Source organism: Lampris incognitus, chromosome 9, assembly GCF_029633865.1.
Source record: "Lampris incognitus isolate fLamInc1 chromosome 9, fLamInc1.hap2, whole genome shotgun sequence".
NCBI lineage: Eukaryota > Metazoa > Chordata > Actinopteri > Lampriformes > Lampridae > Lampris > Lampris incognitus.
Window position 1 is genome coordinate 25331663 of NC_079219.1, and position 14795 is coordinate 25346457.

Sequence of the window (14795 nt, forward strand, 5' to 3'; positions counted from 1 at the left end):
CATACCTACATACAAGTGGGATGCTGAATCAATGCATTAAAATTAATATTTTATCTTTATTAATATAAATGTATACACGATGACTGGGTGGAATGGTTAGCGCGGTCGCCTCACAGCAAGAAGGTCCTGGGTTCGAGCCCCGGGATAGTCCAACCTTAGGGGTCGTTCCGGGTCGTCCTCTGTGTGGAGTTTGCATGTTCTCCCCATGTCTGTATGGGTTTACTCCGGGTGCTCCGGTTTCCTCCCACAGTCCAAAGACATGTAGGTCAGGTAAATCAGCCGTACTAAATTGTCGCTGTGTGTGTGTGTGTGTGTGTGTGTGTGTGTGTGTGTGTGTGTGTGTGTGTGTGTGTGTGTGTGTGTGTGTGTGTGTGTGTGTGTGTGTGTTGGAGGGGGGGGGGTGGTTGATGGCCTGGTGGCCTGTCCAGGGTGTCTCCCCGCCAATGACTGCTTGGATAGGGTTCCTGAGAGCAGGATAAGCGGTTTGGATTATGGATGGGTGGACATGATGACTATCAACTCGAAGAAACGGATTCTGTGAAAAGAACTGGTCCGCCCATCACTACTGACGGCGAAACAGTGGGGCAAGTCCTTGCCTGGGTCCAGACCTTTGAATCCACCCACTCCAGTCCAGCATCATTGCATGAAGCAGCGGTTTCTAGGTGGAAAAAGCGATCAGGAGCAAGATGGAATACATATGCGTGAACGAGAGGGAGGACAGTGGAATGGCGAGGCTGCAAGGAGTAGAGGTGAGGAAGGCGTATGAGTTTAAATACTTGGGGTCAACTGTTAAAAGTAACGGGGCGTCCGGAAGTGAGGAAGAGAGGGCAGGCAGGGTGGAGTGGATGGAGCAGAGTGTCAGGAGTGATTTGCGACAAAAGGGTATCAGCAAGAGTGAAAGGGAAGGTCTACAAGATGGTAGTGAGACCAGCTATGCCCCCTCCCCTTCCCCCCCAATTGTACTTGGCCAATTACCCCACTTTTCCGACCTGTCATCCATAGATGTAAATGTTCACAGAAAAGCCCTGATAGATGTTTGGACTAGTCTACATCAGAAAACATTCAGTGCACTATTTGATATACCATATTAATATGGTTATTCGTTTATTTTTTCTATTATCTGCTGTAGGTGGTCTGTTTTTTTCCATTCATCCTACTACTGGTATCTATTTATTTATATTCATTATAGGTGATTTGCAATTTTATTGATTTAAAAGTATCTTCATTCTACGTATAGTTGCAAATCTGTTTGTAAAAGCAAGGAGTTAAACACGCGGACCCTGCTTTAGCGGAGATAAACTGGACCATTGGGGAAATTTGTCGGACAGCTCCTTCAACTGAGATGCCAGAGTATCGCTGTCTGTAGCGTCACCTTGTGGTGTGATTCTGCACCGTGCAGGTACAGCAGGTGCAACTCTGCATTTTGTTGGAGAGTCATGTTGTGCTCGGATATAAAAGCGGGGGAGATTGTTTGAGTTCATAATCATTTACACGATTTATTCTACAGTCGTGTCGTCCTCTCTTTAAGCTTGTGAGAATAAGGGTGCCATCAGATGATTAGAAATTTGCTCTTCGCTCACCGCGAGGTAGGACGCATAGTGCAGACACTTGGTGCAGATGCAAAACGCAGCGTAGGTAAAGCTAAACTAACGTTAGCACTGGATTAACTAAATTCGTATACTGTATGCCTATTCACACACCTGGTAGCCCTATCTGGCTGCGGACATTTCGCCATGCATTAATTTACCTGTCGAGATCGTGGTATGTTTTTAATGTTGCGTTATAGAGTTCGGGGAACTTTTTCTTCCATCACTCCCTACCTCCCCTGCTTGCACGTGCTGCTTCTGTAATCTTCTAATCGTCTAGAAGCAAATGGGGATGTATGATCTTACAATGATTTTTGTTATAAATTTTAATTTTGATTGCAATCTCAACGAATTTAAATCTCTTATCAGTGCCATACCCAGTACATTTCTAATCTTAGCAAAAAATATAGCAGTGTTTATTCTCAGTCCCCAGCCCATCTCCCCACACCTTTTACACATGGAAATCGTCTTCTTGATGAACGGTGTTCAAAACAAATTCGCTCGGTCTATTCTAACAAACGATTTATACCCTGCACAGTCTTATAGAAATTGTATTTTAAACATTTTTGACCAGCCAGCAGTATCCAAACTGAGGACCAAATTCTTCAAATACCCAGTTCCACCCAAAACAAAAGAAAGTATCTCTATCCTCCCAGTGAATTTTAAGATTAAGATTTGGCTTTGAGAATAATGAATGCGTTTTCTGTAATGGTGATACTGAAACAACAGAGCATCTCTTTGTTTCTTGCCCACATACCCAATTGTTCTGGAAACAATTTATGGAATGGTTAAGTAGAAAAACCACAACAATGCATTTTATAGATCATAATAGTATTATTTTTGGTGTGTTATTAGAAGATAAAGGATTGGACCTGCTGATCAATTGTTTACTTATTTTAGCCAAATGTTTTATTCATAAGGCTAAATGTATTAAGACTCCACCGATCTTCATGTGCTACTGAAACTCAACTCTACATTGTCCCTGACTTTAATGAAATCAAAATGTGCCAAAGATCTCTATATAGATTACTAGAAAATTATTTACCAACGTAACACCTTAAAAACAAACAGTCGTTTAGTCAATCCTTATTTACGATTTAGTTATTTTGTTGTTATTTTACGTTTTATTCTGTTTAATTGGTTTACTTTATGGTTATTTTACGTGTGATTCTGCTTAATTGATTGTATGCCTTTTTGTATGGTTTGTGTACATGTTTTACATCTGTTATGCTCATTGTTGTCATTCTAGAGGATGAAAAGTTTTCAGTTGTGACGTCCGCCTTATTGTAAATTTATCGTTTGAATAAAAAAAGGGAAAAATGTGTCGCTTCTCGTTACGTCACATACATCTGTGATCGCATTGGTTGCGCTTTGAAAGGTCAGCGGCAAACGACGTCAAAGTTGAAATCGTTTGAATTTAGAGCGCAGCGCTCGGTGGCAATTTCGAGCGGCGCGACACGCCATGGATAGCGCTTTCGTCTAGCTGGGCGCCACCGCTCTCCTCATGAGGGCAATGGGACAGCCAGGGCAGAGCGGTTTTACCGCTGGTCGTGTGTGAGCGCCAGAAAACATCGCCCTGCCTCCTTTTTGTCCTCACACGGCAGCACCCAAATCGCGGTAATACATCTCTAAGCTGTTTTGCCAACCGCCAATAAACACTGGAGAGGGAGAAGAAGCGCCACCACTCACTACCGCCACCCAAATCGCGGCGAGCATGCGTACAAGAGCGTTTGGGACAAGCCGCGAAAGGGTTGCATTGTGTTGTCGGATTTTATTTCAAAGTTGAATTAACGCTGCCTATCATAACAAAAATCTGTTTCTGCAAGGTAAGACACTTTTATGTGGTTCTCATAGATATCCAAGTTGTCAATGATAATGTAAAATGTACCTATGGAGTTTAATGTGAATTATGACCTCCACAATCTGCCCAATACTACTACTAGCCTGTGTTAGCTATGTTGCGCTAACTTGTTAATAGGAGCCAGCGCTAGCCGTCTGTTACATCGAGCTACTATTGTCACCGATTCCGTGTTCGGCTTTCAGTCAAGAGAAAATCAAATGTTGATAAATCTTTAACTTAAGCTAAAGGATATAATAATACAACATTTAATTTGACCAAATAATCTACATGGATTTATAGCTTCACAATAAACCTCTACGTCTTTTCGAGTCAATGAGCTAATATTGAGTTAGCTAGCGATTGTAAATTAAATTGGTTTCTATTTACTTTCATGTTATTTATTTTTTTTTGAGGGGAGAGATTGCTTTACGGAGACCGGTATCTTATTATTCCCAGACCAGCAGTTGACAGTCAGAGGTCTTTGATTCAACTTGCGCCCTACACACATTTTAGTCAGTTCGTAAGTGAATGACACTTGGCAATAGTGTGGTAGCGTCACTTATTCTTACAATCCATTCAAATTAAACAAAGTTCACGTCTAGAACTTGCGCCCTACACACATTTTAGTCAGTTTGTAACTGAATGACACTTGCAAACAGTGTGGTAACATCACTTATTCTTACAATTCGTTCAAATTAAAGTTCACGTCTAGATGTCCTCAATCATTTCTACTGACCCAGTTCTAGCTTATGTGTCTCACGACTTTTGATGGCTGTAGTAGTGTGATTTTCTTAGGGGAAATTTCTCTGTTAATTGCCTTTTTTCCCTGTGACCTAAAAACCAGCAATTAACTTATTTTTGTAAAATGATGTTCACTTGCTACCATTGTCTCATAATTGTGATGAATTCAGTTTGTTTCATCAGATACATCTTTACATAAACACATCATCAACCGTGGCCACAAGCTTACCTGGCCAACATGCCAGGCAGTGCGATTACTAATGAATAAGTGACACTTTGGTTTCCAGTAGAAACAGAGTAGTTTCTTTGCTTCCCACCTTCTCACAACTGGACAGAAAGGATCTGCCAGTTGAATGAATGAATGAATGATGATGATTCATTTTGAACATGTAAACAAGCAGGATATACCATACAGATAATCCATTGCCAATAATCTGAAGTGATCAACAAATCCACACATCAAACAAATCTCCATCTATATCAGATTATTTGTTACTTGTTCGAAAAGGAGTAGGAGGAAGTATACTTGTTTTTTTTCCTCCCCTTCTCAGTTATTCTTAAGTTAACTCAGCTACTATACATTACAAAAAGGAAAAGAAAAGAAAATATATATAATAAAAAAATTAAGATAGATGTGGGAAAAAAACTTTTAATACATAGCAGAACAAGCCTGTTTCGTGCGTCATGTACTCATCAGCTGCCAAGGTGGCTATAACAAAAATATATATATATATATATAACAACGGGGAGTGCAGAAGAGAGGTGAAGAAGAGAGTGCAGGCAGGGTGGAGTGGATGGAGAAGAGTGTCAGAAGTGATTTACGACAGAAGGGTACCAGCACGAGTTAAAGGGAAGGTTTACAAGATGGTTGTGAGACCAGCTATGTTATATGGTTTGGGGACAGTGGCACTGACAAAAAGACAGGATGCGGAACTGGTGGTGGCAGAGTTGAAAATGCTAAGATTTTCATTGGGAGTGACAAAGAAGGACTGGATTAAGAACGATTATATTAGAGGGACTGCACAAGTTGGACGGTTTGGAGACAAAGCAAGAGAGGCAAGATTGAGATGGCTTGGACATGTGTGAAGGAGAGATGCGGAGTATATTGGGAGAAGGATGCTGAATATGGAGCTGCTTGGGAAGAGGAAAAGAGGAAGGCCAAAGAGGAGGTTTATGGATGTGGTGAGGGAAGACATGCAGGTGGCTGGTGTGACAGAGGAAGATGCAGAAGACAGGAAGAGATGGGAATGGATGATCTGCTATGGCGACCCCTAACGGGAGCAGCCAAAAGTAGTAGTAATACTAGATATATATAACAACCCAAATATCTACTCGGTGTCATATAAAGGAAAATAGAAAAATGTAATTAGACATTTTGTAGTTTGGTGTTGTTGCATACAATTCTCCAGTTGATTTGAGAAGCCAAGAAACGTTCATCCCTTTGTCCTGCTTTATTATATGCTGATTTCATTTCTGCATCATTTTTCAAGGTTCTGTGGTAGATATGGCCCGAGGGCACCAGAAGTTCCAATCCCAGCAGAAAAATGCCAAGAAGCAAGCAGAGATAAAGAAGAGCAAAGGTCATGACCAGAAGGCTGCAGCTAAAGCCGCCTTGGTGTACACCTGCTCTGTCTGTCGGGTAAGTGATATGTTAAAGGTAGTGCTTGAAATGATTTGATTATCTGTATATCTATCTATCTATATATATATATATCTATATATATATAGATATATATATCTATATATATATGCAAAATTCTCAAGTTTTAAGATTTTTTTCACATTTAACCAGGAACATAATATCGTAAGTGTCTATTATGTTCAGAGATATCCCACTTTTTTTAACTTGGAGCAGAACGCATTTAAAAACACAATCTAATCTATAGTAATGTCTGGAAGGCAAAAGATTAAAAAAAAATACTGATAGTTGTTCGAAATATAAATGTAAATGTATATATGTAAAGAATCCAATGTAAAGAATTTCCATTTGCGTTGAGTAAGCAAATACACAGGGTACCTGCACGGGTATGGAAAATATGGAAAAGTAAGGAATTTTATTCACATAATTCCAAAAAGCAATACAGAGTCTGGAAAAATATTCATGTTTCTGGGATATTGCTTCTGTTTCTGAAGTATTACGCAAAAATTGCAATAATACATTTAACATACTTCCATAAGGAAAATCTTTTGACCAGTGACCCCCCCCCCCCCTAGTGTGGTCCAAAAGTTAGCTAACATATGGCTTCATAATAACATATTCCGTAATGCAACATAGCGTGTATCTGATGGATTTTTGAATAACTTATTTTCAATACTTGACTATCATTTCATGTAGTCTGACATGTTAAACATAGACAGAAAATGTACAGAGATGTTTGGAAAAGTCTGGAATTTTTAAATGGAAAATATGTAGCGATAACTTGGAAAAGAGCATTTTATAAGCAAAGAACATTTGAAAGCAAGGGTAGAGTACATGACTTCTGAATTTAGGGGACTGTGCAAATGTGCATTTGTAAAAAGGGGAGTTTGAAGAGCTTTGTCATTATGAAATAAACTAGGCTTAATCAGAAAAGCGCTTTTATTATGATGTAAAATATTTCATTAATTATGAATTAAAATTCAAGAGACTTTGCCTGGTTTTCCAGTTGAAGACATGTAACTTAAAGCTACAATCCTTAAGATTTACTCACAAATAAAAAGCCTTTTAGTTACTTTCTATCGCTGGTATATTTAAAACAGTGGCTAATCCACAAATAGCCAAATCATGAACGCATTTGTTGTTCACTTCAGAATTACTGTCTGAGGGGCGTCTGGTAGCGTAGCAGTGTATTCTGTTGCCTGCCAACACGGGGATCGCTAGTTAAAATCCCTTGGTCAGGCGTCCCTACAGACACAATTGGCCGTGTCTGCAGGTGGGAAGCCGGATTTGGATGTGTGTCCTGGTCACTGTACTAACGCCCCCTCTGCCCTGACCAGTCAGCCGCGGCGCCTGTTAAGGGGGGAGGGGGAACTGGGGGGAATAGCGTGATCCTCCCACGCGCTGTCTCCCTGACGAAACTCCTCACTGTCAGGTGAAAAGAAGCAGCTGGTGACTCCACATGTATCGGAGGAGGCATGTGGTAGTCTGCAGCCCTCCCCGGCTCAGCAGAGGAGATGGAGCAGTGACCGGGATGGCTCAGAAAATAGGGTAATTGGCCATGTACAGTTGGGGAGAAAAAGGAGGGGGAATCAAAAAAAATGAAAATTACTGTCTGGTAGGACTTTTTTGGGAAATACAATTCTACACATAGGGCTTTATGTCTTCACCCTAGCTGTCAACTGTAGAGGTACCAACATGCTTGAAAGAAAGAGCCTTAAGTTGTTTTGGCAAACCAAGACCTTGAAGACTTTTACTTAGTACAGATATAACTAGCCAAAACTCAGGTTCAACCATGTTAGTTTTGTCCGGCATTGGGGAGACACTACAGCATTGGTGGCTCTTTCATAAAAAATTAATATCTGGATTAGAAAGTAGTCAAAACGCAAATGCTTTACCAATATAGCCATGAGGATCTTCAGGTTTGTAGCTGTAAGAAAAAGTTTAAAGAATCAGTAAAATGAGTTGGTGATGAAATGCCCAGAATTTAGATCCCTGCTGTAATGTGAATGTTAAATGTAGGGGCTTAATTTTAAACAATTCACAGTGGTCAATGGCAAAACACTCCTACTGTGGGGACTTGAATTTAAAAAAAAAAAGTAAAATGAGTATTCTTTTATTGGTGTTTTGGAAAAGTTGACATTTTTTAATATCCATTGTCTTTGTTCTTTCCTTCATTTTCTCAGACACAGATGCCTGATCCGAAGACCTTCAAGCAGCACTTTGAGAGCAAGCATCCAAAATCCCCAATGCCTCCAGAATTGGTTGGTGTGGAGGCATGAGAGACTGGTCCATCAGTAAGAAGGTTGAAGCAGATTCTGGATGAGGCAACTACATTTTGCCATGTTTCAGATAAAAATATCCTCAGTGACATTTAAATGATTGGCACGCTGCCTAACATAGCAACTGATGTACGACAGTTCAATGCGGGGATTGAAACTATTTGCCCTCTTGCCCAAGGTTTTTGTTTTTCAGTCCTGGTTATTGTGAATTTGTCTTCACTTGCCAGACTTAGAATGGTGGTTAATAATGAAAGTGTGAACATTGCAGGCAAACCTGTGGCAGCTTCGGGCGCCTCCATAGCCAAATGGTTACAGCGCATACCACATGGTCGCAACTGTCGCCAGTTCGATTCCAGCCGGCGGCCGTTGTTGCATGTCTTACCCCTCTCTCCCTCACCATTTCCTGTCTGCCTCTTCGCTATCACTGTCTAACAAAGGGGAAAATAGCCAAAAAGCAATCTTTAAAAAAACCTGTGGCAGCTTTGTGCTAAATACGAGCGAGCTGATCCCTGGTTCTATGTGGTATTTCTACCTGATCCTTTCAAAATGTTTTGCTCATAAAGATCAGCTTATCCCTGGGTTCCCCTACAACTACTCCATCTCAGGGCTCCCACTGTTTAAGGACACACTTTGAATTCAGATGAAGTTATGAATTAGCACTGACTGAACCGAACAGCGTTGTAATGGTATTAGGAAAATCCTCTTAATAGTGTTATCCAGTGTACTGTGAAAGCCACAATGGATCTATTGAATGAAAGAAACTAATGATGCACCAGGGTTGGATCCAAATGAGAGTTCATTCATAAGTACGAAGAACGTTGGAGTTCACTGAATGATTGGGAAAATACTCATCTGAAAATACTTTTGAGTTTGTTTGAGTAAATTTGCATTTCAAACTAGCAATGACTCTTTTTTTTTTTCATCCAAATATTTTCAAAGTGGCTAAGTCTATAGTTATGTAGTGAAATGAAAAATATATTGGGGAAGATGAATCTGCATTGGCATTTAAAGCTGAAATCTGTGATGTTCCCTGATCTGTCCCTCTTTGGTAGTAAGAAACAAACAAGTTGTCACTTATGTGCCATCAGCTCAGCAGTATTCTGTTCCTACCTTTATAAAAATGGCACAAAATAACACACATCCACCCATCCATTATCCAAACCACTTATCCTGCTCATAGGGTCGCAGGGATGCTGGAGCTTATCCCAGCAGTCATTGGGTGGCAGGTGTAGAGACACCCTGGACAGGCCACCAGGCCATCACAGGGCCACTAACGCAGGCAGTCTAATGTATTTTAAACTATGTTGGGAACACTGTTCTGCTGTAATATTGATTGTAGAATTGGCAGATGATCTCAACAGAAGCATCTTCATATCATCTTTCAGTCCTTTGTCTTGTCTGAGTAGGAACATGTTTGCTGCTGCATCAGTCTTCATCCTACCCGCTCAAAAATTTCTACAGCAATATATGGAGAGTTTCTCCATCCATAAGATGCCGGTTAGTATTATGTAACCCGACTCCATGGTCCAGATGGATAGAATAATTATTTATTAATGGTGAAAATTCAGATTTCAGCTTTTAACCTGTACATTGTGTCTTCTCTAATACATTTTATGGCAATGTATGAAGTTAATGTTTGATGTTTTATGTTTTATGTGCCACTTGTCATATCTGTGAGGGTGGCCATGGAGGGTGCTGTGGGGTAGAGCATCCATATTTCTGATTCTGATATTTGACACAATTTCTCTCTCTGGCTGCATTTTTCATATGAAAGTTACTGTTGCATATGATATTTCCACTAATCCTGACAGAAATTGTCTATTAAGAGAATTCTGATGAACATGGAAAATTGCACTGGTTCCTATTGATGATGGCATTGATGAGTTTCTACTGTCTCCCTTGCAAACGCTCTGGCTTTGTAATAACATGAATGGCATTATCATGGACCATCATAATATCTCTTAATGAATTTTCTCACTACTGTATTTTCAGCTGTTTGACTTGTCAGAAATTTCACAGTCGTCCTGTTGCATTTGTGAGAAACTAAGTACAGTCGTGCTCTTTCATTTTATCCCTTCATGATGGTGCAGAACTATTAAGATTATAATTCCATATGTGTTAAAGCTCTTTCCGGCATTACATTGTTAGTTTCGGGTTGTTATTTGGTTAGTAGCCTCATGTAATGGCATGCCAATAGAGAAGTTTTCATTTATAGAAATTGTCTATTTTCAACACATTTGGACCTACTGTTATTAACCACTAATGTTATATCACTGTGTTTTAAGTCTGGACTGTCATCCAGCTATGTTTATACTTTTATATAATCATGTCTTTGTCCACACAATGTAATGTTTAACCTGTTGATAAAGGCATTTTATATTAACTATTAAGCTGTGTTCATTAACAAGTGTGGATAATTTATGTTGGAAATGCGAGCAGCACGATGGCGCAGTGGTTAGCGCGGTCGCCTTACAGCAAGAAGGTCCTAGGTTTGAGCCCTGGGAGTAGTCCAACCTTGGTGGGTCATCCCGGGTCGTCCTCTGTGTGGAGTTTGCATGTTCTCTTGATGTCTGCGTGTGTTTCCTCTGGGGGCTCCAGTTTCCTCCCACAGTCAGGTGAATCGGCCAAACTAAATTGTCCCTAGGAATGAATGGGTGTGATGGCCTGGCGGCCTGTCCAGGGTGTCTCCCCGCCTACCGCCCAATGACTGCTGGAATAGGCTCCAGCAGCCCCACGACCTGAGAGCAGGATTAGCTGCTAAGAGATGGATGGATGGAGGTTGGAAATGCTTGATACTATTTTGTGTATGTGTGTGCGTGCACGTGCACGAGTTGACACATTTTCTTGTCTTTGTAGTGACCTGATCGTACTGGCACCGGGTGAATATGCTGGCCGTGTTACAGTAAAGCCTTTGCCAGACTTGGCCTGTGCTGGTGCAGATAGCAGTAGAGACGTGCCAAGCCCACCCCAGGCATCTTGCTGTGTATTTCCAAACCATCTGTGTTATTCTACACCTGGCTTGTCTTCCAATATATTGGAATGAGAAAAGAATGAAAAGCTACCATTTAAAAAACTCTTAAGTTATCGCCATTTCAAATTCTTAAAGTGTGAAATATGAATTGGAAGACACTACACATTTGCTCAGCCACCCCTTCCTCTCCCTCATGCTCTAGGTATGGGTACCAAATGTCTAGTTTCGACTCGCTTGCTGCTGACCTTATGCTCTTTGTCAAATTACATCAGGGTAAGGGTCCCACGCTTCACCTTCAAGTGATTCTACAATCATTTATGTTCTCTATTGAAAATGGAAATGGCTTGTTTTTGTTTACATGGGGGGGGGGGGCTTTGCAAGGGTAATAATAAATCAGTTCCATATGAGGAAGTATTAACTCCCAGTAATAATGTGGGATTTGGATTAGTCAGAAACTTTTGTCGACTGAAGGCCTCTTATCTTGAGTGTTATAAAAGATCTTTGATCTTTTGGCAACTCTCGTTAGGGGTCGCCACAGCAGATCATCCGTTTCCATCTCTTCCTGTCTTCTGCGTCTTCCTCTCTCACACCAGCCACCTGCATGTCTTCCCTCACCACATCCATAAACCTCCTCTTTGGCCTTCCTCTTTTCCTCTCCCCTAGCAGCTCCATCTTCAGCAGCCTTCTCTCAATATACCCTGCATCTCTCCTCCACACATGTCCAAGCCATCTCAGTCTTGCCTCTTGCTTTGTCTCCAAACCATCCAACCTGAGCTGTCCCTCTAATATACTCGTTCTTAGTCCTGTCCTTCTTTGTCACTCCCAATGAAAATCTCATCATCTTCAACTCTGCCACTTCCAGCTTTGCCTCCTGTCTTTTCATCAGTGCCGCTGTTGCCAAACCATATAACATAGCTGGTCTCACTACCATCTTGTAAACCTTCCCTTTAACTCTTGCTGGTACCCTTATGTCGCAAATCACTCTTTAAAAGATCACTTTAAAAGGTCTTTGATGCTGGAGAGAATTTACCCAAAGTTAAGGTGGATAATGCTGAGTGAGTATTAAACCTCTGACAGAATGCTGTTTACCAGAAAGCACTAAGTACCACATCTGCCCCTTCATTTTCCCGTGTTCTCTGCTTTTTTATTAGCCCGAGAGCTGTCATGGTTGGAGATCTTATCCATCTGGTTTTAGCAGCAGAGAAGTTTGTAATTGAGACTGGTCTCTATTCTCACAGAAAGAAATGGGCACACACTACATACAGAACATTCTTTTACATTTAAAGAGGGGAAATGTTTGGTTAGTAAAGTTCTGTGAAAGTTGCACTTTTTAACCCATGTCACAAATAAGGTTGCATTTCAAAAATTCTTGTTTTCAAATTTTTAACCACCCCAAGATTACTGCCTATGGAAAATGACAAACAAAAAAAAAAACTTAATAATTCTTGGCCTCATTTTTCAGTGGTAAAAAACCACATGGGTAATATTTGCAGCACAAGACCATCAATTAGTGCCTATAATTAAAATTGTTTCAATAGTTTTAATTACAAAGCTGACTTTCAAGTCAGTTTGTATACTGTGATTACTTTTCTGACGCAATTTGCATTAGCTAGGTGTGGTAAACCTGAACCACCTGGTTCTCCAAGTACAGTAACAAACAGAATGACACGCACTATCTGACCCCTCCCTGCACACACTCATGTTCACACCCTTGACTTCAGGGCTGAATAGGTTCAATATCTCATTTTAGACACAGACAAGGTGCTTATCAATAACACGAAACACTGTCTTCTTGATCAGTCAACTAAAGGGTCTTTGACTTTTTTTCCATTCATTTTATTTTTTTCTATGTTATGTGAGTTAAAAGCAACCAACTTATAACAGCACCATCACAATATTCATTGTACATACAATATAATAGTGTCTGATCAACACTATTGAAAGATGCAATTTTTTCAGGTGATTTTGCTCAATTTATCTACATGTCTGAAAGACAATCAGAATAATAATATGCACAGGGTTCTTGCAATTCATCAATGGCCTTTGTCCTGCAGGGAACACAAAGGACACCCTCCGGGAGATGTACAAGTCAAGATATAAAACAAGATATAAAAAGAGACATTCTAATACAATACCCCACCGAGGCTCAGTCAAACATCACAGAAGCACCTAATACAGACACAGACATACATGATGGTCACGCTAACTCCCACACATGCATATAGAGACACCCGCAAAGACATGCACGAGTAATCATTGGAAACACAAAAACAAAAAGAACAATGATAATAAAAAAAACAACAGTGTCATCTTAACACTCTTGCAAGGCTGCCACAGCAAAGTATTTTTTTTTTAATTTGAGCAACAAAATGATGTTCAATAGTATTTTGCATGTCTGTTTTATATATATATATATAAAACTCAAAACTTATATTGAGATGTTTGAAAAAATATAGTTAAATTTTAAACTGTTGGACACAATTTAACAAACTTTGCTCCCTAAAGGTGGCTGACTATGTGAAGATTAAGAACGGCTGATTTTCTATAAGAAAGGTGAAGACTGGTATCTGGGTTGAAGATGTAGTGATGTAATGCCCTGTGATGACCTGGCGGCCTGTCCGGGGTATCTCCCCGCCTGCCGCCCAACGACTGCTGGGATAGGCTCCAGCAACCCTGCAACCCTGAGAGCAGGATAAGCAGTTTGGTTAATGGTTGGAATGGATGTATTGATGTAACTTTTTAATTTTTTAACTTTTTTTGGTAAGCAATGAAAATGTTCAAGTATATTCTACTGGAGACTGTCCCAGACAATATAACATCATTATACAGGTAAACTAACTAAAGAATGGTGATAATTGATAGATAGATAGATACATACATGTCTGTTAGAAAAATCCAAAAATGTTGGAGAATTTTCCTGAATTTGTTTGATCGCATGGACTTTTTGGTCACTTGACTAAGAACTTGCTGGTGTAAAGCTGATTTAGTCAAGAACAAGTAAACATGTAAAAGTTACAACTGAAGCGTGTACAAGGGAATTTGCTATTTCCATGTATTGTTACACAACACAGGAGCTTAGTAGCACTTCCACTGTATTGTGTAACTCAAAGACATTAAAATTATAAAATGCCATCCACTTTTGTGTAATTACACAGTCTTATGTAATTGAAAGTAAAGTAGCTGTTGCAAGGCCAAGCATCTGTCTGGGAAACGTTTTAGGATGAGCTTGTGTGTATACACATGCATGTGCTTGTGCTCTGTATGTGTATGTGGGAGTAAGCAGGTTTATGTTATTGCGTGTTCATGCGTGCATGTGTGTTCATGCCTTTCTGGGTGTGGTTGATAGTAGTCAGAGAGAGCAACCCACCTAACCAGTCACGCATCTATAACCAGTCCCTTACTCAACTTGCAGACTTTCACTTTAAAACCATACAGTATGCTCATACCGTAAACCCTATTGCTACTGCCTCTCTTTAACTCACTTTGACAACTTAAATTGAATTTGTTTCTTCTTTTACTCATTGCATCACATTCACTCTAGTGTTTATCGATGTCTGTGCATTTCTGCAGCAATAATATCTGATTTCCCCTTAAATAGGTTACTGGCTTGAAATCTTGGCCCTATGGGAAAACATGTGACGAGGCAAAAATAGCTTCACTCTTTCCCTGTTGAAACCAGCCAGACTGCAGAAATAGCACTTTCTATTAGGCAAGCAAGCTCTGTGTCCTGTATTCTCCT

At 40.2% G+C, this 14795-nt stretch overlaps 1 protein-coding gene across 1 annotated transcript; it reads left to right on the plus strand.

The window, feature by feature from the left end:
• Window positions 1-3302: 3302 nt before the first annotated feature.
• Window positions 3303-9646, plus strand: LOC130118279 (zinc finger protein 706-like). The gene is made up of 3 exons (XM_056286687.1): window positions 3303-3412; window positions 5658-5806; window positions 7990-9646. The coding sequence occupies exons 2-3, from the start codon at window positions 5672-5674 to the stop codon at window positions 8083-8085; spliced, it is 231 nt and encodes a 76-aa protein (XP_056142662.1). The 5' UTR covers window positions 3303-3412; window positions 5658-5671; the 3' UTR covers window positions 8086-9646.
• The last annotated feature ends 5149 nt before the right edge of the window (window positions 9647-14795 follow it).

Bases quoted from the DNA above. Each gene is read 5' to 3' on its own strand.
- LOC130118279 (XM_056286687.1), top strand. From the start codon at position 5,672: ATGGCCCGAGGGCACCAGAAGTTCCAATCCCAGCAGAAAAATGCCAAG. The intron at 5,807-7,989 runs GTAAGTGATATG...TCATTTTCTCAG, and splicing joins ACACCTGCTCTGTCTGTCGG to ACACAGATGCCTGATCCGAA.